The sequence below is a fragment of the Glandiceps talaboti genome, chromosome 8 (genome assembly GCF_964340395.1).
Source record: "Glandiceps talaboti chromosome 8, keGlaTala1.1, whole genome shotgun sequence".
NCBI lineage: Eukaryota > Metazoa > Hemichordata > Enteropneusta > Spengelidae > Glandiceps > Glandiceps talaboti.
In genome coordinates, this window is record NC_135556.1 from 1,035,387 (window position 1) to 1,062,006 (window position 26,620).

The 26,620-nt window shown below is 36.4% G+C and overlaps 1 protein-coding gene across 1 annotated transcript in view; it reads right to left on the reverse strand.

Moving 5' to 3' along the window:
- Positions 1–4,399: 4,399 nt before the first annotated feature.
- Positions 4,400–26,620, reverse strand: part of LOC144438662 (gem-associated protein 5-like) — a 183,025-nt gene continuing 160,804 nt past the window's right edge. Inside the window, exons 21-25 of the mRNA XM_078127810.1 lie at positions 20,628–20,790; positions 18,309–18,505; positions 16,757–16,919; positions 10,779–12,262; positions 4,400–9,786 (exon numbers count right to left, since the gene is read on the reverse strand). Of these exons, the coding sequence (XP_077983936.1) occupies positions 9,577–9,786; positions 10,779–12,262; positions 16,757–16,919; positions 18,309–18,505; positions 20,628–20,790 (2,217 nt within the window). The 3' untranslated portion in view covers positions 4,400–9,576. The remainder of the gene's footprint in view (positions 9,787–10,778; positions 12,263–16,756; positions 16,920–18,308; positions 18,506–20,627; positions 20,791–26,620) is intronic.

The following is a 26,620-nucleotide window of genomic DNA, read 5'->3' on the forward strand; positions in this document are numbered from 1 at the left end:
ACAAAATGTATGAACATATAGCTAACAACATGACCACGCCCATAGCAACAGCCAAATGATAACGTATATCACAAAGATAGTAACATGGTTGGATAGGCAACTTGATAGTCATTCAGTAAATGAACACCTATTGTTAGCATGGACTAGCATATGGATAAACATTTTTAAAAACTGTACAGTTGTGCACCATTGGCAGTATTTTTTTTCAAAATTTCAGCCTTGGCGCCCTTGATCACTATCAGTTATCTTTGTTTTCAAAATCAGCAAGCAATCAGTGTCTTCTGTTCTAGGAATGACATTTTTCACACTTGTTCTTATACGTACTCAAGAGTTAAATGATTTGTCAACTGCAGGCACTTTAAGTTAACTTTATTACTTAACAACATGCTGTGGAAAGCATGGTATAGTAAACACAATACAATACAATACAATACAATACAATACAATACAATACAATACAAGACAAAAATACAATACACATTACTTGTCTGCTGAGGGGGTCTTCCGAGATGTATCTAAAAGAAATTTGGCAAAAGGAAGTTTATCATCTGAACCTAGAATATACAAACATTTCTCTTGACTGTTTAAAGTGTTAAAGTAAGCACATTTCAAAGATATCGAAGAAAATAAAACCTCTCTCTCATTTTCATGTTGTGGGCAATGAATAATAAAATGAAATTCATCTTCAACCATTGAGGGGCAATACTTGCAAAATCTTTCATTGGCAGGAATTTTCGGCATACACCTTCTACCCAACTCTATTTGTAAATGAAAATCAGAGACTCTAAATTTTGTAATTAATCTACGACAAGTGGGATTCTTAATCTTGATTAGGTAGTTTTCTAGTTTGAATACAGATTTAAAAGTTCTATAAGTTCTAAGTTTGTTTTTATCACTACCATTTCTTCTAACATTATTAAATAAATCATTAAACCAAGATTTACAAAAATCTTTGCATAGATTATCCTGAATTGTATTTAAGGGTAGAATTAAAATTACAAATACAAAACCAAATATTGCTCTCGCTATATTTATCAAGCATATCTGTTATATAGTTTCCCCAATTTGAATAACGCATGGAAGATAAGTATGCTGACTTTAATAAGCAATCATCACTAATAACTAATCTATGCCAATACTTCAACATATGCTTAATAACAACAAAATTAACAGGAAAACGCCCCAATTCCCCTATAATACCATTAATTGGAGCTCTCTTAGAAACACCCAATAAAAATCTATAAAAAGAGTAACTAATCTCATCAAGAAAATTCTTCTTTTGATTTATTTTGCAACCCCAGACTTCGCAACCATAAGTCATGATAGGAACTATTAAACGATCAAAAGGATCTAAAGCTATATCAACTGAAATACATCCATCAGAAGATACGAGTCTACGTAAACTGAAAAGAGCTTTCATGGACTTTAACTCCAAGTTACAGAAATTTCTTTTAAACTTACCATTAGCAGAAATTATAATACCCAAGTAGCAATATTCCTTAACATTATCAATTGAAATTCCATTTAAATGAAACTTGCAAGCTTGCAATGTATTAAATGTATTAAATGCAAGCTACCCGGACCATCGCCGAGGAATAGAATGTATTTCGTGCAACTCTAGAATGTATTAAATGTATTAAATGTATTAGATGCAAGCTACACGGACCATTGCCGAGAAATAGAATGTATTTCGTGCAACTCTAGAATGTATTAAATGCATTAAATGCATTAACTGTATTAAATGTATTAAATGCAAGCTACCCGGACCATCGCCGACAAATAGAATGTATTTCGTGCAACTCTAGAATGTATTAAATGCATTAAATGTATTAAATGCAAGCTACTCGGACCATCGCCGAGAAAAAGAATGTATTTCGTGCAACTCTAGAATGTATTAAATGTATTAAATGCAAGCTACACGGACCATCGCCGAGAAATAGAATGTATTTCGTGCAACTCTAGAATGTATTAAATGCATTAAATGCATTAAATGTATTAAATGCAAGCTACCCGGACCATCGCCGAGAAATAGAATGTATTAAATGCATTAAATGTATTAAATGCAAGCTACCCGGACCATCGCCGAGGAATAGAATGTATTTCGTGCAACTCTAGAATGTATTAAATGCATTAAATGTATTAAATGCAAGCTACCCGGACCATCGCCGAGGAATAGAATGTATTTCGTGCCACTCTAGAATGTATTAAATGCATTAAATGTATTAAATGCAAGCTACCCTCACCATCGCCGAGAAAAAGAATGTATTTCGTGCAACTCTAGAATGTATTAAATGCATTAAATGTATTAAATGCAAGCTACCCGGACCATCGCCGAGAAATATAATGTATTTCGTGCAACTCTAGAATGTATTAAATGCATTAAATGTATCAAATGCAAGTGACCCGGACCATCGCCGATTAATATAATGTATTTCGGGCACCTCTAGAATGTATTAAATGCATTAAATGTATTAAATGCAAGGTCACGTACCGTCTCCCGATACGAGAATATATTTCGTGCAACTCTAGAATGTATTAACTGTATTAAATGCAAGCTACCGGACCATCGCCGAGAAATAGAATGTATTTCGTGCAACTCTAGAATGTATTAAATGCATTAAATGTACCTCAACCATCTCCCGTGTATTAAATGTATTAAATGTAGTTCGTGCAGCCTTAGAATGTAAAAATGTATTAAATGTAAAATAGTAAAGTACTGGCCATAGCTCATAGAATCACCTATAATTACAGTAATACCATTAGACTTACTTAGCGGGTCATTAAAACGCTGCATTCGTGGAGAATTAACATAATCTCTTGGTGAACGACGACGATCATTAACATTTGACTGATACGGTGAAGAGTAACTTCGTCTGTCACGATCATCCACACGCTGACTCGACGGGGAATAACGTTGAGACGGTCGGCGCGATGGAAGGTCAAACTCTGCAACACGAGTAGATGAATCTTGACTTGAAACTTGAGAATTATGAGATTGAATTCGCGAGTTAGCATGAGACAACGGAGTTGTAGATGTAGTAGATGAGACATGTTGAGATGTTATTGTGTCAGAACTTGAATCACGTTCACCAGTAATACCGACAGCAGACGCGTACGACGAAACTTGGCGCGAAGACGTGACCTCAGAGGAATTCACACGATCAAGTTTACTGTCTAAAACAGAAAGTTTCTTGTCAATACTCGATAATTTATCAGTCATATTAGTGACAGCGGATTGTGTCAAATCACATCTTTTCTCAACCGTAACCAATCTTTCATCGAAACTGCTTTTCAAAGACGAAATGTCTCTTTTCAATACTTTCACTTCTGCGAAAACACGAATCTTGCACTCCAACTCAACTGCAGACTGTGTCGCCAGTAACTTGTCATGAAAGCTCGTGAATAAAGATTCAAATTCATTCTTGACAGAAACTATATCCTCACGAACAGCATTGAAACTATCAGAGAGCATATGTACCTGTCCTGTAAAATCTCAACTGAACGAGCGATATTATTGGTTATCACGGCAGCCTCAGACGAAACATCCACCATAGACTTCGAGGGGTCAGATTCAACAACAGTATCAGCCCTGAGAGAAACAGCAATTTCCTCTTGATCAAGATCGGCACTGGCAATGGGAGAAGTTGGAGCCGTAATAGGAATATTACATTGCATAACATTAGATACATCCAAAGATTTATCAGCCTCGTCACCAGTTGTAGCAGCAACAAATCTAGCACTTTCGATACACTTTCTTTTGACGCGCCATTTCTAGCACCACACATCTCAAAATAGTTACTCAAGAACTCTTCAGCTTCTCTACGACAATTGAAACCTTTGAAACATGCTCCTGAAAACCCGTCTACGCCTATGACAAGCATCCCAATCAACAAAAATCCCAGTTTGACGACCTGCAGCAACAGCATAAAACTTCTTACATCACTTGTTTACGCTTATTTCTAGTCTGTAAGGTACGCCGTGACGGTGCGCCCTCAAACATCGGCCAACCCCTAACACGTCGTGTGAGAGGAGGCCGGTGAGGGCGAAACGTCACGACGTATCTTACAGTTTAGCTTATTTCTTGACGTCTTGTGACTACCTTCGCTCACGTATTTTTCATCACTCGAGTTAAAGTCTCCATAAAGAAAATCAGGATCACTTCTTCTCTGTCTACTCCGTTTACCCATTATTCAAAACTTTAACGTAACAAACAACACACCAGAAAGGAATTAAACACAACCTGGAAATAGCTTCACCACCACAATATTAGGAGCACGTTTAGAACGCAGCGCAGGTACACTGCAAGACGCCATGTTAGTAACAATGTTTTAAGAATGTTGCGCATGTAACACAAAAAAATGGCAGACACTATGGGGAAAGTAGTCACATTTCACCCAGTTTCAGTATTTATTGATAACACAGGACAATTTGCACAACTAAAAAATACCATTGCAATATGTTTAGGACAAGAAAGTAAGAAAATGGCTTGGCTAAATGAAGTGACAATTGTTCGTTCAAGAAAACGTCTTGGGATATTAGTCCAACTGTGTCACCCCTGAAGATATATAATGATCTAGCAGTTGACTGTTTCATCACTGGAAATCGGGCACACTAACTCAGAAGGTAAAGTTTGCAAAAATTGATAAAAACATCATGAAATGAATATCCACCATACATCCCGTTCCCAAATACCTATTTTGCAGCAAATTTGAAAGCTGAACCGCGTACCGCTGATAAATCGGACCGAGTGTACGCAGTGTTATAGGTAAAAGTAGCCTTGAAATCGTACTAAATTTGCCAAGTATGACGTTAAATCGTTTTTGACGGTTGAGAAATTAATTTGGCCACCCCCCAAAAAAACAAACAAAAAAACAAACAAACAAAAAACAAACAAAAAAAAAAACTAAAGCAATTAAGTTTTTTTTGTAAACATCGATCTTTTGACGTCGCCCCTAACATATACATAGTCTGGGTAATAGAGACTAACATATACATGGCATCCAAGGTCAAATGGTGCAATAATCAGTGCAGGTGGGTACATTCTATGCTTTGCAATTGTGGCAGATTTCCATCATTGGGCGTATCTACCATTCATACTCACTTCTATTGAATGCAATGTAACAAATAAGCTTCGATTTCTATACTTGCCTACTAGTACTACACACTGTACAACACATCTAAATGTGCATGCTCCGTGTGAGTGATAATTAAAATTTATACCTTACATATTTGGTAGCTGTTACTGTATTGTGAGAATGTAGAGTGAAGCAATAACAGGCTGTTATGTCTTTGAAAATTGAGCTTTAATGCCCTGGAAAACATCTAACAACTAAAGTAATACAAAACACAAACTTTGGCTATCTTGGCTATATAACTACTCAGCACCATTTGCGGCACCTGCGAAGATCATCAACAGGTGTAAGGAGTATAGACTACCTGGAGAGATCCTGACAAATAGGTCCTATGTGTGCTCCTGAATACATAGTAGTAATTAATGGCTGTCAAAAGAGAAAGTGATATTTGCCATGAAAACAATATATATTGCAAATAAAAACAGATGAACGATCTAAATTAATCTGACTATTTTACCTCAGTCTGTATTTTTACTTGAAATGACCTTTGTGTTACATGTTTATGTTTTCGTCTTGATGACCACCTCTAGTCTGAACCCAAGCCCACTCAGTTCTGTGAAGTGATCCACACAGCCAATCAGGTAGCGTCTTACTGCAGTACTTTGGGCATTGTCATGGGTATTCGCATTGAATATCAACAAACAATATGGTGTGCTACTTCAGATGTGTATGAAATGTATTCGTCATATTTGTTTTTGATATGTCCATTTGTCACTTACAAGCATCACAAGAATTTTTCTGACAACAACTTACTGCTGTTGCCTGCTAATCGGCCAGTAATATTGAAAGTTTGATTGACAGTTACAGAGACACTTTTATTTGTAAACAATGTCACCACATACTGACTCAACAGAACTTATTTCAGCATTTCTTATGTTTACAGTTTACACAAACTGCGAGATGGGTTTGGGTACATAAAATTTGTGAAGGGGTGATTGCTTGGTGTATTGTGGGTGTAAGAACATAAATACCGCCAATGGCGTACAGTTTTTAAAAGTGTTTATCCATATGCTAGTCTATGCTAACAATAGGTGTTCATTTGCTGTAGTTTTTAAAAATGTTTATCCATATGCTAGTCCATGCTAACAATAAGTGTTCATTTGGTGAATGACTATCCAGTTGCCTATCCAACCATGTTGCTATCTTTATGATATATGTGATCATTTGGCTGTTGCTATGGGCGTGGTCTTGTTACTAGGCATATCTACATACATTTTTTGAATGTTTATTCAAATGTCTATTAATCCCCATTGTTATCTTCACCATATATGTGATCATTTGGTTGTTGCTATGGGCGTGGTCTTGTTGCCAGGCACATTTGCATTCATTTTTTGAATACATATCCATTTGTCTTTCTATTACTATTGTTACCTTTGTAATATACGTGATTATTTGGCTGTTGCTATGGGCGTGGTCTTGTGGTTAGGCAAATTTACATACATTTTTTGAATGTTTATTCAGTTGCCTATTAATCCCTGTTGTTACCTTGTGAAATATACGACTGTTTGGCTGTTGCTATGGGCGTGGTCATGGTTGCTAGGGTATTTGCATACATTTTTTGAATGTTTACTCACTTGCCTACCAGATGATGTTGTTATTTCACCAAAATATACTGCCATTTGGTTGTTGCTAAGGGCGTGGTCATGGTTGCATGGTTTTTGACCAAAAACGAACATTTTTACACCTAATTTGCATATCACTCATGGAATCATTGTATGCATAATATGTCTTCATCCATACATCCCTAGATGCATTCCCATTAAATTTCAGGCAAATCTGCTCAGTAGTTTTGGAATTATAGATTTTTAACCAAAAATACACATTTTTAGCTCTAATTTGCATATTACTGATGGGATCATCATGTCATGAACAAATCTTAATTTACACCCCCTTAAGAATGTTCCCACCAAACTTCACACCAATCTGCCCAGTAGTTTTTGAGTTTAAGTTTTTTGACCAAAAGTCACATTTTTGACCCAAATCACACACCTGTGATGCGATCATTTTGATTTGAACAATTTCCCAACTAGACTCCCAAGGTAATGGACCCACCAAATATCATGGCAATCGGTTCAGCGGTTTTTGACTTTAAGTTGTTTACACACACACACAGACGCCAGGCGATGCCTATAGCACTACTGACCTCAGTTCAGTTGTGCTAATAAACTGATCGAGAAATACCCCTATCATCTTATAAAAAATAAATGTATGTGTGCATTTGTTGAACCGCTATTCATAATGTACTAACAGAATTATCATTCTCTCCTTGCTACTCATATTGAGTGAATCCTTTGGTTTCTGTCAATAAAATGGTGTCTTTGAAAGGCTTTTCTTTGTTACATGGTGGCAAATTTATACTTTATTTGCTAGCAAATACTATTTGCTCTGTGTACATGTAACATCAATATGTATCAAATTCAAATCTTGTATCGTGGTAGAACTCGACAGATATACACTACAGAATAACTGAAGAGCTGCAGTCCATGCATGATGACCTAAAATCAAAATCACCTAAGTCATGAACTGACATAATGGTTATTTGGAACACATCCACCCAGCACCCTTCCCTAAAATATACATGTACCAAGTGAGTTGGAAATAATCTTGTAAGTAGTGAGTTGTCGAATTTGCCCTGTTTGAAATTTTGCTTCACTTCTCAATGGTTTGTGAAAAAAGTGACACAAACAAAATGTAGTAGATAACGATGTAAAAAGACAAGAGAAATATCTGTCGTCTTTATTTTTCCATGTACATCGTTAGGCTCTGCTCATCTCAGCTTTCTCTGATTTGTGTCCGAGTACGGATATAAGTATGAGAGCTGTAGGTCTGAGTGAACCACGTAAATGTTATGACCTTACATTGTTGATACACCACTCATAATAACAATATTTATGATTTGTTGCCGTCTTTGGTGTTTTCACTTTTATACATCGATGGTGTTGAATGAAGACAAACATTAGCAAACTTTTCAAAGTGTGAGAGTAAAGTTGTGTATATATGTTTACTCCAACTTATAACCTGTACATGAAATGTTTTCTGGACTCTATACATCATTTTATCATGTCACTCGTCACAGTGGTGCTACACCACTAGAACTGTTCTTAAAAACAAGAAAAGCTTAGTACATGTCTCAGTGGTGACATCGGTTTCAAAATAAACGTATCTCAGTAATTGTCGATATTACTGACTAATTAGCTGACATCAGTAATTGTCGATATTACCGGTACTGACTAATTAGCTGACATCAGTATGTTGTTGTCCGGAGAAATTGGTATACTGTATTGGACTGCTGAAAATTGAGTGCCATCAGTAGTTTACTTTGATTGTACGTTAATATTACAAGGTTAATAGTTGAACCCTGACACTAATATTTGAACCCAGCTGGATTTCAACAGTTTCTTTAGGCACACCTGAACTTCTTAGGGTCATTAGTGCTATAGGCATGTCAAAGTGTCTGTCTGTCTGTCTGTCTGGATGTGTGCGTGTTTAAACAACTTAAAGTTAAATACTGCTGGACTGATAGCCATGATATTTGGTGGGTAAATTACCTAGGGTGTCTAGTTGGGAAATTGTTCAAATCAAAATGATCTTAACATCAGTGTGTGATTTGGGTAAAAAATGTGATTTTTGGTCAAAAAACTTAAATTCAAAAAACTTCTCAGCAGATCAGTCTGAAATTTGGTTGGAACATTTTGTTTAATTAACTAATTGTTAATGACATGACACACACACAGACATACGGACTGACACCGCACCATGCATATAACACTACTGAACCTTATCAATTCAGTTGTTCTAAAAAAACCACAAAGTATACAGTTGTTCTACATAACAAGCAATGCCATTGGCAATAGTTTTAAATAATAACATGCCAGCGAGGCCAATATCACAATTTAGTGTCTGAGGGTTGCCACTCTTTACCAAAATTTTGATGATTTCCAAGCCAAAAGCGAGTATAATTGTACAATGGTACACGTACATGTGAATAACATCACTTGAAAGTATTGATATTTTATTACAGTACATGGTCTACTCAAGAGACTACACAGTTGCCCCATTATTCATGTTGACAGACTAAGTTGTACTATATGGTAGATGGTCTACTCAAGAGACTACACAATTACAATAACATTGAGATTGCACACTTGACAATCTTTCACATTTTCATGCAGACTTTGGGTTTAATAATTTATCAAAACTAAATATAAGAAATATCAAATCTAGACAGTGATAGTCTTTATCAATGGGTATAATAATTTATGAATCTCTTTGAAGACATTTTTTGCTTAATGTATCACATGGTCACTGTATTTTCTCTTTTACAAAAAACCTTGCAAACAACAAGAAAGTGAGTTATGGCATAGCAGAAGCAAGATATGGAACAGTACTTGGCAAATACTATTACACATATCTCATAGAAAACTTACAGTATTATGAGTATAGTCTATTTCTGCAGTTGTTCAAGTGTCTCTAAATATTTCAAGAAGAATTTGATTTCTTGACTAGTCTGTGAGTGTTTTAGTCCCCATTGTGCAGTTTCCATACCAAACTGAATCAGTGACTGTAGTCCACATCTAGGTACTTTGCATTGTCTGTATACACAGTAGTGTACCAATACCATGGCACACTCCACTGGTTCTGGGAAGTTTAACTCCTGCAAAAAAATGGAAAAATGTTAAAAGCATGACATTGTAATAATGTACTAAGAAAATAAGTGGTAAACACAAAGTGGATATGTTTTGAGGTTATTTTTACTGCATAATAACAAAATTGTATTTTTTTATCAAAATATGTTCACAATTTTGGTATAGAGGTCAAAGCCGTGAGATTGAGTGACTTGCATACATATATGTGTCCCATAGTAAAAAGCTAAGTCATGAAATGTCTGACTGAAATAGTTATGGAAATAAACCAAACTTGGTTATTTGACCTTGATGAACACTTTCAAGGCCAAAGGCCAAAGTCCAAAAAGAAAGTCCACCTTTGATACTTTGGATGGAAGCACTTGAATAGTGTGTCTATTCCATGTACATGTATGTATTAAATCTCCAAAGTTATCATGCAAATTGTGAAATTTTACAACTTACATGGTTACCATTTGGCTATATTTCATTTAGTAGCAAAACAAAGTGACATGCACATGTCTCATATTATGTTTCACTTTAATACCTTCATGCAATTTTTGGTTGAAATAAGTTGATGCATGCCAGAGATATGAGGGTAAACATACAACAACAAATATGGCCGCCATTCAGTCATACTTGATTCAGTCTGGGCGGTGCCCACGGGGGCTAAAAACCTTTACTGCCTGGGTTTCTCCTTAAGTCAGGCCCTTCTACCATATAACCTTGGTCCACAAAACCCACATCCAAGCTGTAAAGATTATTCCATTGGAAGTATATCTGTTATCAAAATACTTTACATCCCTAAATTGTTAGTCTTCTAAATCATTCAATTACATAAGCAGTGCTAACCTAAAGGAGCTACCAGCTAAAAATTATGTATGGTTGCCCCATGACTAGAATTGGTAGTCTCCCAACTACTCCCAACTTATATTAATTTCAGCTCTATTCTCAGTACATCAACAGCATCTAATACAGTATACAGTTGACGTCAAACTAAAACCATGAATACTCTTAAACTGACCTTAACAGTCTTTGGTAGTTGTTGTAGTTGATGAATCACTTCAGTTTGTTCATCAGACAGGACTGATATTGTCACTGCTGGATGTGAGTATCTTACATCTAGTGGTAGTTCTTTCCAATCAGCTGGGAGAACATTGCTACTTTCATGGCTTTTCTCACCTTCCACATTCGTTTTTATATCTTCACCATCAATGTTATCATCAACAGCATCAGCTGAACTATCTTGTGTATCTTGAGCAACTAAATCTGCGGTAGTAATTGTATATTGTGAATTCGTGCTATCTCCTGTTTGCATTACTTCAGAGGTCTCTCCAGTTTGACCACAACTGTCTGCATTATCTGATTGACTTTTTTGGACTTTATGTCCTTGGTCAGCTGGGCTCTTTGGTGGATATTCTGTTTGGTCACTATCTGTTAGTGGAATCTCTGCTGTTGATGAATGTGTGACACTGTCATCATACTCAGCAGTCTCTATTACAGGTTCAGATTGACCAAACTCAAAATCTTTGAAAGTCTGAGTCTCTATTAATTCACCATCGTTATTTTTACTTAAATGCAGAGATTCAGCATTCTTAACCTCTTCAGTATCACAAGTCTCACGTACTGACAACTGCTCTCCCTTTCTCTCCATCTCTTTCTGTCGTTTTTCTTTCCTAGCTTGTTTTTTTTGCCTGGTTATCATTGCTTTCACAGCTTTTTGTAGGAAATGAAGTTTTGTATTGAGAATGTGCTTCTGTGCATGAGTATCAGACAACAAGACTTTGGAAATAACTTCTAATTTCTTGATTAGAGTTTGACATACTAAAGTGTCGCCTACAGCAAAGTTACCAGCATCACCAAATGGGCCCATGCAACCCTCACAAACAATTACACTATATCCCAATTGATGATGGTTGGGACAATCATCTCGAGTTGGGTCTTCAGGATTTGTTGCTTCTCCTTGTACAGCTGTAGTCAAGGCATCCCGGCCAGCACCAATTTTTTCTGCATGTGAATCAACTTCAGAGCACTGTTCATCAATAGAATTGACAGCATTAGACTGTTCAGTACCATTAGATATTACAACATCACATACATTAGCCTCTTTTTCTTGAGTGTCATCATTTTGGGTTGAAATGTCAGCCATTGATTCTCCTGTAACTGCTCTCACTGATGGTGAATCCTGCATCACAATAGAATCCGAAATTTGGTGACACTTAGCTTGACTTGCATTCAATCCTTCTTCATATTGTATGTCATCTTTTCCTACATCGATTGTCTGGTTTACAATCATTGACAAACCCTGAGAGTTGATGGGATCCTCTTTTTTCCACCACATATCATACAGTGATAGACGACAGTAATATGCATGTAAACAATCTACTTTAACTAGACTTTTAATCTGGTTTTGGTCACTTTCCTTATCAGGGCAAACTCCAGAACTTTCATTACTTGCATCCTTGAATGCTGCAACACTCCCACGTATAAATTTAAATGTCTGCCAACCTGAAAAAGAACATAATAATTGTTGTATTTATGACATTATCACATAAATACGTGCATATCTTCTACTGTGTGACGTCAAACAGGGGTGATTTCAGAGCATATCACCCCTGTTCTACCGAACTATTTTTTCTCCGTACTGTTCAAGTGTTCGTGTCAATCCCACGCTACGATCAAGTTTATCGTAATAATTATGTGCTTTCCAAATGTAAATACATACATTACGTTACATATATCCTTGGATGGCATGAGTTTGATACATAGAAGTCCTTTTATTTGTATTTGATACATTTTATTCTATTTAAAAATCACGTAGATTATCGATGTCACAGCCGGAAAGCTTCCGACTCATATTTTCCGTCGAGCTCAGATCTCTGAACTTACACAACCCGAGAAAATATGATTAAAATGACGGCACAAAAGTCGCATTCAGACAATTCTACTTACGTTTTAAACTAAATTCGATATTACATGTACATTGCAAGGTTATAACCGATAATTTTGGTTGAGAAACCACACAACAGTATGATCGATACCGTACAATGGTAAGCTTGACCTCGCGACAGGTCACACGATTATGTAATTTGCATAGCCGACGGGCGAATTTTTTAAATACGCGATGAAGAATATAGTGCGATGAAATGATGCAATATTCGTAAAATACGATTTAAAATTTCAGAAAAATACGGGGAAATACTTAATTATGTGATAAATATATAATTCCATGAAATCAATGTTAGTTTTACGTCATAATGCTCCTCGTATGATTCCGCGGACTACAAATTCGAGCCTACCGGCTCGAATTTGTATTAGTCCGCGGAATCATACTCGGAGCATTATGACGTAAAACTAACATTGATTTCATGGGATTATATATAAATATTACATGGAAGGTATTGCTGTCTTAGAGGAGTAAACAAATCACAAATAAACAGAAAATGATACAGTCCTTGTTTTCAATAAAACTATGGTCATTGATTAATCACAATTCACAAAGTCTATCCTGTAAATTAATCCCATCCCTTCTTCCGGTCTCAATACACAGATCATTAGATGAACATCTAAACCTTGCTAGGGCAACCTTAAAGTTATGAATACTAATGCTATTCAAGTAAAGTTCAGATTCTACAATAACTCCTTAACTTGGAAGATGAATTTATACTATCATGCCATTCTTGATGAAACAGTGTTTGACTCTTTGTGTGAAAATAGAAATAAAAGCTTCTGGTGCACCAACTCTTGATTTAGCCAGACTTCTCCAAAACCATAACGAAAAAATGAGCAATTTAATTCTAGTCACCCAAGTAATTTTGCCATTATTATCTAATTCAAATAACATCTAATATAACATAATTTAGGATACCTGGAATTTTCCATTTCAAGAACTCTTGGCCAATATGATATACAGCGTTTCATATAAAATGGTGCAGGGTAAGCCCACATTCACCAAGTACAGCAGAATCATTTGTCTTAGGGCTTACACCAAGTACAAAATTGAGTTTGCACTTGTTCTCTGGGGTTAGAAATTTCATATCCCCAGATCTCACTACCATAACAATATAATAATAAAACATTCTTATCAGCGCATTACGAAACAACCTCAATGCGCTTTACAGCACTAAAAAAAGAAAAAGCATCATGAAGGGTTAAACTGTACAAATGTCCGACATAAAACAGAGAGAACTTAAAAACTGTTAAAACCTAATATCCAAGATGAAATTTAAACAAAGAAGGACCTTAACAACTTATACAAACTATCACAATGCCAAGTAAAATGTATGGCACAAGAATTAATTTGCCAAAAACCCCTTGAAATTCACTAAAAATCTAATCTTAATGATTACTGTTAACAGTACAATAATTACATGTCCTAAATGTTTGTGAAAAAGTATGTCTTTAGTTATGACTTGAATGGTTCAATTGATACAACTCTCCTGATGTGAATTGGGAGAGAGTTCCATAACTTAGGACCGGCAACAAAGAAGGCGCGCTCTCCGTACGTAGTAGTTGCAGCATCGCGGGATGGCAAGTGTAAACTGAGTGCCGGAACGTAAAGCATGCGTTGGCTTGTGAACCGGTAACAGTACAGTGATGTAGGATGGTGATAGTTTGTTGACAGCCTTATAGGTAATAAGCAAGATTTAGTACATAATGCGTTGAAGTACAGGTAACCAATGAAGGTTACGTAATACTGGTGAGACATGATCACATTTGCGTAGTTTGACAACAAGTCTAGCAGTTGTGTTTTATACCCGTTAACATAAAATCGGTACCACAACTGTATCAAAGATCTTAAAAGGCACACAGAAAAGGCAAACCACCAAATTTTCCTTATTAGAGACTTCAATTGAAATAATACCTGTTTGACCTGTGATGCTTGACTTTTTTTGGTTGCGGACCATTTTGATTTGGGTGTAAAAATGCTGCCCAAATATTTACAAAACGGAATGACATTGACTTTATGCTTTCCTTAGAACCATACGTCACTGTGTTTAAGTCGTCCTCCCCTTCTGAAAACCTTAATTTTAGTTTTATCCAAATTTATTGCCATATCCCAGTCATCACAGAATTGTTTTAATTTATTTAATTGTCTCTGAAGGTAAATAGGTAGATCTGCACAGTCAACTATATCATTGGCATACATAAGCAAAATATAAACTTGTTTCTGGGTTGATATGCACACTAACACAATCTGTATATTGTTCATATATTTAACAAGTTTATTGATAAAGAGACTAAATAACAGTGGACTTGGTTTGCAACCTTTTCTTGTACCCTTTGAACAGTCAAAATAATCAGTTAGACCCTGACTTGTCCCAACACATGAACACTATTGTCTATACATTGATTTTAATAAATGTAAGAGGTTGCCATGACGCCCATACGACATTAACCTACTAAAAGGAACTGATGATTAACATTGTCCAAGGCTTTACTAAAATCAATAAATAAACAATAAAAGCGGCCTTTCCGTCTTATTATGTATTTTGTAATAATGGCTTGTAAAGTAAAAATGTTATCAATCGTAGAATATCATTTATAAAAACCTGCTTGAGATTCAGAAAGAATTTGATTTTCTTTTACCCAAGTCTCAAGGTGACTGTTCAAAAGTTTAGTAAAGATTTTCCCCATGACTGACAATAATGAGATCCCTCTAAAATTGTTGACATCCTGCAAGGAACCCTTCTTATGAATCGGATAGACAACAGCTTTAGACAACTCTGCTGGAACTGTGCCTGTTGTAAATATTTTATCAAAAAGTTGAACAAGGTATGAAGCAATTGAATTTTTACTATATACTAAACTTTCAAATAGTGTAACAATTTTCAGGGGTATAATAATAATAATAATGTTCGGTTTTTATATAGCGCTTTCCCACACCGTGCTCAAAGCGCTTTACAATTATTACCCCTGGCTCGGATCAGAACGGCACAACGGCCCTTTTAGTCTTCCTCAACTCCCCGGGGAGCATACAATCCATTGCAGCCATTTAAGCGCATAGGATTAAAGCCTTCACATTGCAACCTACATCCTACCAGGTTCCCAATTATACAGCTGGGTTGACTGAAGCACAGTCGTGGTTCAAATCTTGCCCAAGGACTTTAGCCACTCAGAAACAAACAGCAGGCAGCGACAGGGCTCGAACCTGCAACCTGTAGATTCCAAGCCAGTCACGCTAACCATTCACCCATCATGACTCCACGTAGTATACGTAGTATAGTGATGCCTTGAAACTCATTAAATGGTAACGATAGTCGTGCTAACAGGCCTACTGTTACAATATTGCAATGTATTGCTATGTTATATTGCCGATATGATGACTGGAGTATGGTAGCAATATACATAGTATGCAAGATCAAAACAAACATGGCAGCGCCCAGTGAACTGTATATGTATGTTCTGTGGATGAAAACGATCATTGACTGTCTGGGTTAGTGAGAATTCTGATTTACCAGTGTGGCAAAAGACTTTTCACATTTAGGAATGTTCTTAAAATCATATGAATGGGTGGCTAGACCAGAGACAGAAATGTCAAGAATGGGTAGCCAGAGTACATACAAAAATGTCAATCAATCTATCGCACATTGTAAAATTATCATTGAAAGAAGATTCATCACTCTCAGATAAATTGCAACGAGTATCAAACTCAGAATTACTACTATCTGCCATTGCTTACTGTACTAACTGACATAAAACAGTACCCTCTATGATATCATAATCCCCAAAAGGGAGATCAATAGGCAGTATAACATTACAGTAACTGTAAATTCATGGATGTTCGGGTTGCCGCTGATAGCCAGTTTTAACTCTTTGAATAGTTAGCTTTTACTGGTTAGGAGACATATAAAGAACATTTTTCAAGGTTGTGGTATGGAGCTTTTTGAATCACCTTTAAGTTACATCTCCCACACCTTGTATTCTTACTTCTGTACATTTTGCACCCAACCAAAAATGTAACATGACACATCACAAATAGAAATAAATGGAAATCCTTACCATTTGGTAGTATAGCTCTAAACAAACCCTGCTCCACTTCATAGAATCCCCAATCATGGCATAGTGTGATTGCTTGTAACCAATGATTGACAGCTGTCAAAGGCTGTGATGTCATGATTGACAGGATTGCCAATGTGATGTCATAAGATATGTCTATCAGCACCTATTACACACAAACAAATGATGCATATTCATTTAAGATTTATAATGTCACTTAACCCTTAAGATGCCATAAACTTTCCATGCAAATGACACCCTAGGCCAAGGACTTTTTAGGTTGCACACAGTTGTACACAATGTTTTGATAGTGATCATTTTACACCAAAACAGGTGGGATATGGTCTCATCTACAAGTATATCAATAATTATGAAATATTGAATTTTAATTTACATGAATGTATGGCCAGTAACTTTACTAAGAAATTGGGGAAAATTGGTATAAAACACACGTTTTTGGTCAAAAAAGCATGTGAAATTTAGTTTTTTGATAAATACAAGGATTATAATTGGAAATTAGCTGTAAAAATTAATAGACAGATAGTATGGGTGTTGGGTAAAATATTTATCATAAAATCAACAAGTACAGTCTGTTGATGTTTACAGTAAATACAAACAAATTTGCATATACAAATACTGCATACATGTAAGTCTATAGATAGCAGCATAACGATACGTCTCACGGACGATTATATCTAACACTTTGTTTGTTAACAAAAATCTGACGAAAGACAACGATGTAGATCCTGCCACATGATCCTGCCGTAACGTCTTTATCAGTTCATGTAAACCAACACGTAGGAGTAATCGTACGGCATTGGCATCTGTGGTTTGTCATCGGCAGGATTGCGCGATCGCGGGACCAGCCATTGGCAACGTCAGTCCAAAAGTTGAAGTTATAGGAGGGTTTTCGATACGTTCTAGGACAAAATTTACTCCCTCAAAAACGTAAAATTCTTCATTATCATCGCTATCACTGTCTAGAAAATGTCGAACGAAAAACTCTCTGTCTTCCTGGTTTACTTCGTTCAATATATCAGCATGATGTCGAAAGTCAACATCCATATTCATAGCGGCCGCCATATTAGGCATTGCTAAGTAGGCGCTATTTGCATTCAGCAGCAAAAAGTGAGAAAAATCGAACACGTGACTGTTTCCCACCTGAATAATTTAATATTTAATAAGATAACATCGTGTACATCATTACTTATTAGGGGTACAGCGATAAACCCATTACAACGTCACTTTATTGACAGCATATCAACGACATGGCGTGGAGTGTGGAAGTGCTACATCATGGATATCAATGACGCGGCGTCACAAGGGTTAATGTTACCATTACACAGAGTTTGTGAAAAGCAGACATAAAAGATAACTGATGACATCAGATTTGACACAACTAAGTTTTCTATCTTTTGAACTTAAAATTGATTTGATATACACATTGTATGTACTTTAAGACTCACATTGACGTAATTTAGCCAACTTCACTTCCAATTTGAAACTGCTACTAGGACATTCACAGAAATGTTTCATTGCAAATGAATAGACACACCTCTATTATACTGAGTTGTCCTTTCAGTGGTTTAGCAGCTAGAACTTCTTTGTAGATTTCTGTCAAATTGACTTCACAGATGTCGTCACAGATATCATACCAACATCTCAGTATATGGATATAAAACAATTCATTATTCACTCTACTGGCCGGCCATCCTGGCCATGATTCATCAGCTGTCATTGGTTGAATGTAGTCTATAGGAAATAAAATAACTTTACAATACATGTGACTGATGCTGTGGAAAACATGTAGTTGTTCATATTTGAATATGGATATAATGAGAGCCAGCTCATGCTTTACATTCAGAATTAAAATTAACATAACAAATTTTGTGAAAAGAGCCTTTTAAAGGTGATTCTAAATGCCCCATGGCACCACCTTGAAAATTACCCTTACGACTACTAGTTTTTTGAAAATGTTTCGTTAGGTACAATGACTTACTTGTAATATCATACACTGACATCAGTGCTGCATAAACATATTTTTTTGCAGCTGCATACATGATAAATCAAATCAAATCAAATTGATTTTTGGGTCAGCACCAAAAAATCAGTACCCTCAGTGATGATAATAAGTTTAACCTGTTTCTGTACTACTTATTCAGGATAATATTGACCACTGATTAACATGAACAATGTCATTGGTAATTTGATGGCTGTCTGATCGAAAACTGACACTCCAGTTACTACTGGTATCAGGGGTAGGTAAGAAATATTAGTCTAGAGCGCGATCGATATAGTGACAAGTACAAAAATACAAGTTGCGGGAATATTCTACATAGTACCTGGTACAAGTCGTTTAGTTACAAGCCAAGTCTATATTGCGACGAACACAAAGTTCTGATTTTCCCAGTGTCCATTGCGTATTCAACATGGCGGCAAGTAACATCAACAATCCTGAAGGTAAGAATCAGTCGATTTCTACTACTAAAAATCGAAAATACGTATTCCTATAGCGTGCGTTCTGGGAAGAATGGGTTGGAGGAACAACAGGGAAAATTTCATTGATCGATTCCACCATTTGTGGGAGGAGTTAGCGAAAAACCTTTTTCTACCGATGGATGTCCTATTCTAAAACACACGTCCCTATACGAATGCATGTACAATATTGACAGTAGTACTATATTTTATGTAGACAGAATAACAAACCCATATGTTGCCTGCAACACAAAAGATCAGTGGTTCAATATACGTACATGCATTCGTATAGGGACGCGTGTTTTAGAATAGGACATCCGTCGGTAGAAAAAATTTTTCGCTAACTCCTCCCACAAACGGTAGAATCGATCAATGAAATTTTCCATGTTGTTCCTCCAACCCATTCTTCCCAGAACGCAAGCTATAGGAATACGTATTTGTCCTTTAATGACAAATATGACTGTTTTCGTTGTTTTGTGTTCATTTGACTCTAAGAGAAAAATGAACCCCATTTTTACTAATCAGTCAATTTTGGGTCTTTGCAACACTTTTTGGCACAAATATGTCCTTTAATGACTGCACATTTAACATGGTGACATATCAAAAAATTTGTACATAATGTATCTTGATATTTTGTACACAATGTATCCTGATATTTTGTACACAATGTATCTTGATATTTTGTACACAATGTATATTGATATTTTGTACACAATGTATCTTGATATTTTGTACACAATGTATCTTGATATTTTGTACACAATGTATCTTGATATTTTGTACACAATGTATCTTGATATTTTGGACACAATGTATCTTGATATTTTGTACACAATGTATCTTGATATTTTGTACACAATATATATTGATATTTTGTACACAATGTATCTTGATATTTTGGACACAATGTATCTTGATATTTTGTACACAATGTATCTTGATATTTTGTACACAATGTATCTTGATATTTTGTACACAATGTATCTTGATATTTTGTACACAATGTATCTTGATATTTTGTACACAATGTATCTTGATATTTTGGACACAATGTATCTTGATATTTTTACACAGTGTATCTTGATATTTTGTACACAATGTATCTTGATATTTTGTACACAATGTATCTTGATATTTTGTACATAATGTATCTTGATATTTTGTACACAATGTATCTTGATATTTTGTACACAATGTATCTTGATATTTTGTACACAATGTATCTTGATATTTTGTACACAGTGTATCTTGATATTTTGTACACAATGTATCTTGATATTTTGTACATAATGTATCTTGATATATTGTACATCATGTATCTTGATATTGATTGGCACACTAATAATTATGTCAGTTAGTACAGAATTAAATGTAAATGGAACATTGTATTTAGTTTTACCCTTAAATTCAGAAGACAGAGAATCCATCCATTTCTGAGATGTTGATGACTGTACAAACCATTCAGCAAATGTAGCATTTGGAAACACATCTCTAGACACTAAATTCATATCCAGCATACTTTGTACTAACACCTGGTGAACAACCAACTGCAGCTGATGACCCTAAAGACAAAACACAACATTGATTTATATCCTTTCAATTTCAAATTTCAAATGTAATAAACGTGTAAATGGCTTTGTAGCACAACTGTTGACAGTAAACTATAATTCTTTGTAATGACTATATGGTCTTGTTGCTAGACATATTTGCATTCATTTTTCAAAGATTTATTCCCATGCCTAACATCCATGGTGTTATAAATGTGTAATATACACCATCATTTAATTTTTGCTATGGGCTTGGTCTTGTTGCTAGGCATACAATTAGGCAGTGTTTATTCATTCACATGTACCTTCCCGTCAATTGCGTCACTTTGGCATTACATGTATACATGTACGTCATTGTTTACAAGTTGCTATGGGCATGGGTCTTGTTGCTAAGGATATTTACATATTTTCAAATAATGTTTATTCAATTGCCTACCTAATTGCCTGTTGTTATAATTGTAAAAAACCCTATCATTTGACTGTTGCTAAGGGCATGGTCATGGTTGCTAGGGCCAATTACATTAAGTATGACACTCACAATTTACAGACTTTTAGAATCAACACCAAATTTCGTCCCCAGTAGTTTGAGAGGTAAAGTTTAATACCGAAATCACTCTCATCATCTACAAGACTGACAGACAGACAGACAGACAGACAAGCATTTTACCTTGAACCAACCTGTAGTTCTGTGCTAAAGTTAGATAGACAATGTTACCAAGCAACCTCAAGGAGATATTAATTCCAGTGCCATTCACACACAATTGTTACATGATGTTAAGTACCCCATACAAATTTTAATGGTTTCATAAGATCAATAAAACAATAATTTCTGTACTCATCTGGCCTAAATATTCCTACAGACATTTCACCAAAAAACCATGGTTTTTTAGCCCTAATTTCTATATTGCTAATGGGATCATCATGTAAATTAGTATCACTTGATCTGTACATTCCAAGAAACATCCCTGTGATATTTCAGCCAAATCAGCCAAGTACATTTGGAATTACTGACTTTTGACCCTAATTTGCATATCACTGATGGGATCATCATGTACCCACTGTAATTCTTCATCTAAACATCCCTCGGAACGTTCCCACCAATTTTCAGACCAATCAACAAGGTAGTTTTAAGTTTAATTTTTTTTTCACCAAAAATAATTTTTTTTACTCAAATCACACACCAGTGGTAAGATCATTTTGATTTGAACAATTTCCCAACTAGACACCCAAGGTAATATACCCACCAAATATCATGGCAATCAGCCCAGTGGTTATTGACTTTTAAGTTGTTTACAGACAGAGACAGACAGACAGACACTGCACCATGACTACAGCACTTCTGAACCTTATTAGTTCAGTTGTGCTAAAACCATTTTCAGTTGTTATTTTATCAATTTCATATCAATTTCAACCAACATGGGGAATTTAACTTCTTCAGCTCTGTTACAGTCACATACCTACGACAGGGTTGTGCACATAGCTGTAAGAGCTCTATAGAACCACAATTGCTGTACCAGCTTTGTGTAAAATATCCCTGTAACAACTTTGGCTAGCACACCTTGGCTACCATAACAAAGGTATTTCCCACAGCTATATATACACATGTACCGGTATGTACCAGCTGTGAGCCTAGCTGTAACAGAGGTATTTCCCCTCGCCATGTACCAGCTATATGACCATAGCTGTAATAGAGGTATTTCCCACAGCTGTGTACCAGCTATGTGAGCACTGGCACAACAGGTATTTCCCCTAGCCATGCACCAGCTATGTGACCATGTAGCTGTAACAGAGGTATTTCCCCTAGCCATGTACCAGCTATGTGACCATAGCTGTAATAGAGGTATTTTCCCTAGCCATGTACCAGCTATGTGACCATAGCTGTAATAGAGGTATTTTCCCTAGCCATGTACCAGCTATGTGACCATGTAGTTGTAACAGAGGTATTTTCCCTAGCCATGTACCAGCTATGTGACCATAGCTGTAATAGAGGTATTTTCCCTAGCCATGTACCAGCTATGTGACCATGTAGTTGTAACAGAGGTATTTTCCCTAGCCATGTACCAGCTATGTGACCATAGCTGTAATAGAGGCATTTCCCCTAGCCATGCACCAGCTATGTGACCATAGAGGTATTTCCCCTAGCCATGTACATGTACCAGCTATGTGACCATAGCTGTAATAGAGGTATTTTCCCTAGCCATGTACCAGCTATGTGACCATAGCTGTAATAACGGTATTTTCCCTAGCCATGTACCAGCTATGTGACCATGTAGTTGTAACAGAGGTATTTTCCCTAGCCATGTACCAGCTATGTGACCATAGCTATGTGACCATAGCTGTAACAGAGGCATTTTCCCTAGCCATGTACCAGCTATGTGACCATGTAGCTGTAACAAAGGTATTTCCCCTAGCCATGTACCAGCTATGTGACCATAGCTGTAATAGAGGTATTTCCCCAAGCCATGTACCAGCTATGTGACCATAGCTGTAATAGAGGTATTTCCCCTAGCCATGTACCAGCTATGTGACCATAGCTGTAACAGAGGCATTTTCCCTAGCCATGTACCAGCTATGTGACCATGTAGCTGTAACAAAGGTACCGGTATTTCCCCTAGCCATGTACCAGCTATGTGACCATAGCTGTAATAGAGGTATTTTCACTAGCCATGTACTGGCTATGTGACCATAGCTGTAACAAAGGTATTTCCCCTAGCCACGTACCAGCTATGTGACCATAGCTGTAATAGAGGTATTTCCCCTAGCTATGTGACCATGTAGCTGTAACAAAGGTATTTCCCCTAGCCATGTACCAGCTATGTGACCATAGCTGTAATAGAGGTATTTCCCCTAGCCATGTACATGTACCAGCTATGTGACCATAGCTGTAATAGAGGCATTTCCCCTAGCCATGCACCAGCTATGTGACCATAGCTGTAATAGAGGTATTTTACCTAGCCATGTACCAGCTATGTGACCATGTAGCTGTAACAAAGGTATTTCCCCTAGCCATGTATCCATAGCTGTAATAGAGGTATTTCCCCTAGCCATGTACCAGCTATGTGACCATGTAGCTGTAACAGAGGTATTTCCCTTAGCCATGTACATGTACCAGCTATTTGACCATAGCTGTAATAGAGGTATTTCCCCTAGCCATGTACATGTACCAGCTATGTGACCATAGCTGTAATAGAGGCATTTTCCCTTGCCATGCACCAGCTATGTGACCATGTAGTTGTAACAGAGGTATTTTCCCTAGCCATGTACCAGCTATGTGACCATAGCTGTAATAGAGGCATTTTCCCTTGCCATGCACCAGCTATGTGACCATGTAGTTGTAACAGAGGTATTTTCCCTTGCCATGCACCAGCTATATGTGACCATGTAGCTGTAATAGAGGTAATTCCCCTAGCCATGCACCAGCTATGTGACCATAGCTGTAATAGAGGTAGCTTGCATCTGATAATCTGAGGGTATACAGTACACTTGAATGGATTGTCTGTGTAATATTACAGTTTTTGAGTTATGCAGTAAATATTTCATTTTAACTACAAACATGGCTGCCATTCAGTCAAATATGTATATATAAAAAAAGACATTAAAGGCCCGGCTTTCAATCCCAGGTTCTCGCATTAATGGCTACTCCACCCCACAAACATCACCTTATCTACTATCAGTAAATCAAATGCCTAACATATACATATCAATTTCAAGTTTTACCATCAAAATATACCAAAGACAAGGTGAAGCAGTATCATTATTTTCAATTTTCCACTGCACAAGATCGGGAGTGTTTGTGGCCATAGCTAGGTTACCGGTTGTGCGGCAACTAGATTAGCATCAGTGGCCTGAAAGGGACGTATGCTGTGGACGGCATGCAACGTCTATTTTTAGTGACACTTTCAATGGAATGGTTTTGACTCTCACCATGGAAGTATAAGTGTGTTATACTTCCATGCTCTCACAAACACCATGAAAATGCAACACAAATTGGTTATATTCCGAACTCCGTAACTAAGATTACGGTCCAAGGAGGAAAATGACATTCTATCGAATCATTGCAATGTTATACCATTGTCTTGTTTAGCAGCTGTTACAGCGGTAGTGAGATAGTGATACGGAAGTCGACTTATTGTACCACTCTGACCGACACGCCACTCAAGCATGCGCAATAGATGTTTTGGACACCCTATTTTACCTTCCCTCCACTGCAGCTAGCATATCATATAGTAATAAAATTCATTCATAAAATGTGTGATAGTGAGGCATAGATAATATTCAAATACGCAAACAAAATCAGAAATAGTTAAACCTCACAAAAGGTGCCTCCATATTTACCACGGCTCAGAGATCGTGCTCCGATCCGACATGTCTTCAACTAGTGCCTCCTCAGAGTACGGAGTTTATATACCTAAAGCTATTGCACACCATTATTTCAGATTCCGATTGAGGAGTCAATTTATGTAATCTTTATCACGATGCTATATGATATGACAGTCTGTTGTGTCTTTTCCTCCTTGATGTTTTCTTTTTATGTGATTTTTGTTGTTGATGTCGGGGGGGGGGGGGGGGGGGTTGAAACTTTGGGTTCGCGGATAATGACAAGCGACCTATCGGTCAGAATAGCTCCGCTGTGTTTTTTTTATTTTATTTTTTATTTTGGTGACATGTAGAAGTGGTTCAGTTCTTCAGCTCTTTACTATGCAGTTTTGTTTTAGTGATGCAATAAAGTGGTTAGTGGTTTCATATGATGTCTCACTATAAAACACATTTTACACAGAAGTTGGTAATGTATTGTACTTTTATACCATAGTCACCATTTTATAACAAAAATCTACTGTTATGAAAAATTGCACAAAATCTCAGAGAAAAAATGACTGGGAAATGCACACAAGAAAAAGAAGAAAAAAAGAGGATTTTGAGGGTGGCTATAAATAATTCCAGTGTCTTACAGCTTTAACCCTGGAAAATTTTAATGATGAATGAAATAAACTAGGGATCTAAAATAATTTTGAGGCAATTTGAATTTCAATTTTCTAACAAATTTACCAAGTCAACAACATTCAACTTGTACTAGTTGTAGTAGATATATATATATAGGGAAGAAATGTATTAATCGTCATCTTAGTTTCCGTACGGTGACAATCCCCAAGTACCCGAAAGAGAGTCATTCTCAGCCAACAGGGTTCGACACTGGAGTAAAAGTCACTATCCCACAGGACTAGTAAAATTGATAACGTAGTAGTCCTGCAAAAAATTTGGTGGTCCTATCTTTAAGTGCTTTCGCTTGTTCACTTAGGCTCTTCATCTCTCTTAGTTTTTGCTCTACTTCTAATTCACTTTTCCAAACCCCATATTTATTTCAAACACTGTTGTAATTGAACTGTCTATTTCGTTGTAGTTGTTTGTGCATCATCAACTCCTTACTGTAATTTTATTCTCTTTTTTTATGTTTTGGAGCTTCTTCTCTTTTTTTTGTTGCTTTCTGTGAGTAGTTTGTCTTAATTGGGGGGGGGGGGAGGAGTAATAAGATGTTATGTGGTCTTATTTCTAGCTTAAATACTACATAACATTTCTGGTACACATTGATCTAACTATTGCATTTTTAAAAGACAAAAAATTACCTTCCCATAGAGCAAGTCTTTATAGTGTTGTCCTTAGTGCATATTAGAATGTATTTACAACATAAAAATAAATAAATTTGAAGGTTACCAGCAGTTACAGCAAAATTTTGTTACTCATTACATGTACAAGTCACTTCGTCTATTTTCGTGTCTATGTACTTCCGGGTTGACATAAACGTTAAACGTGATACAGTCGGCCCTATAATTACTAAGAAATGACAAAA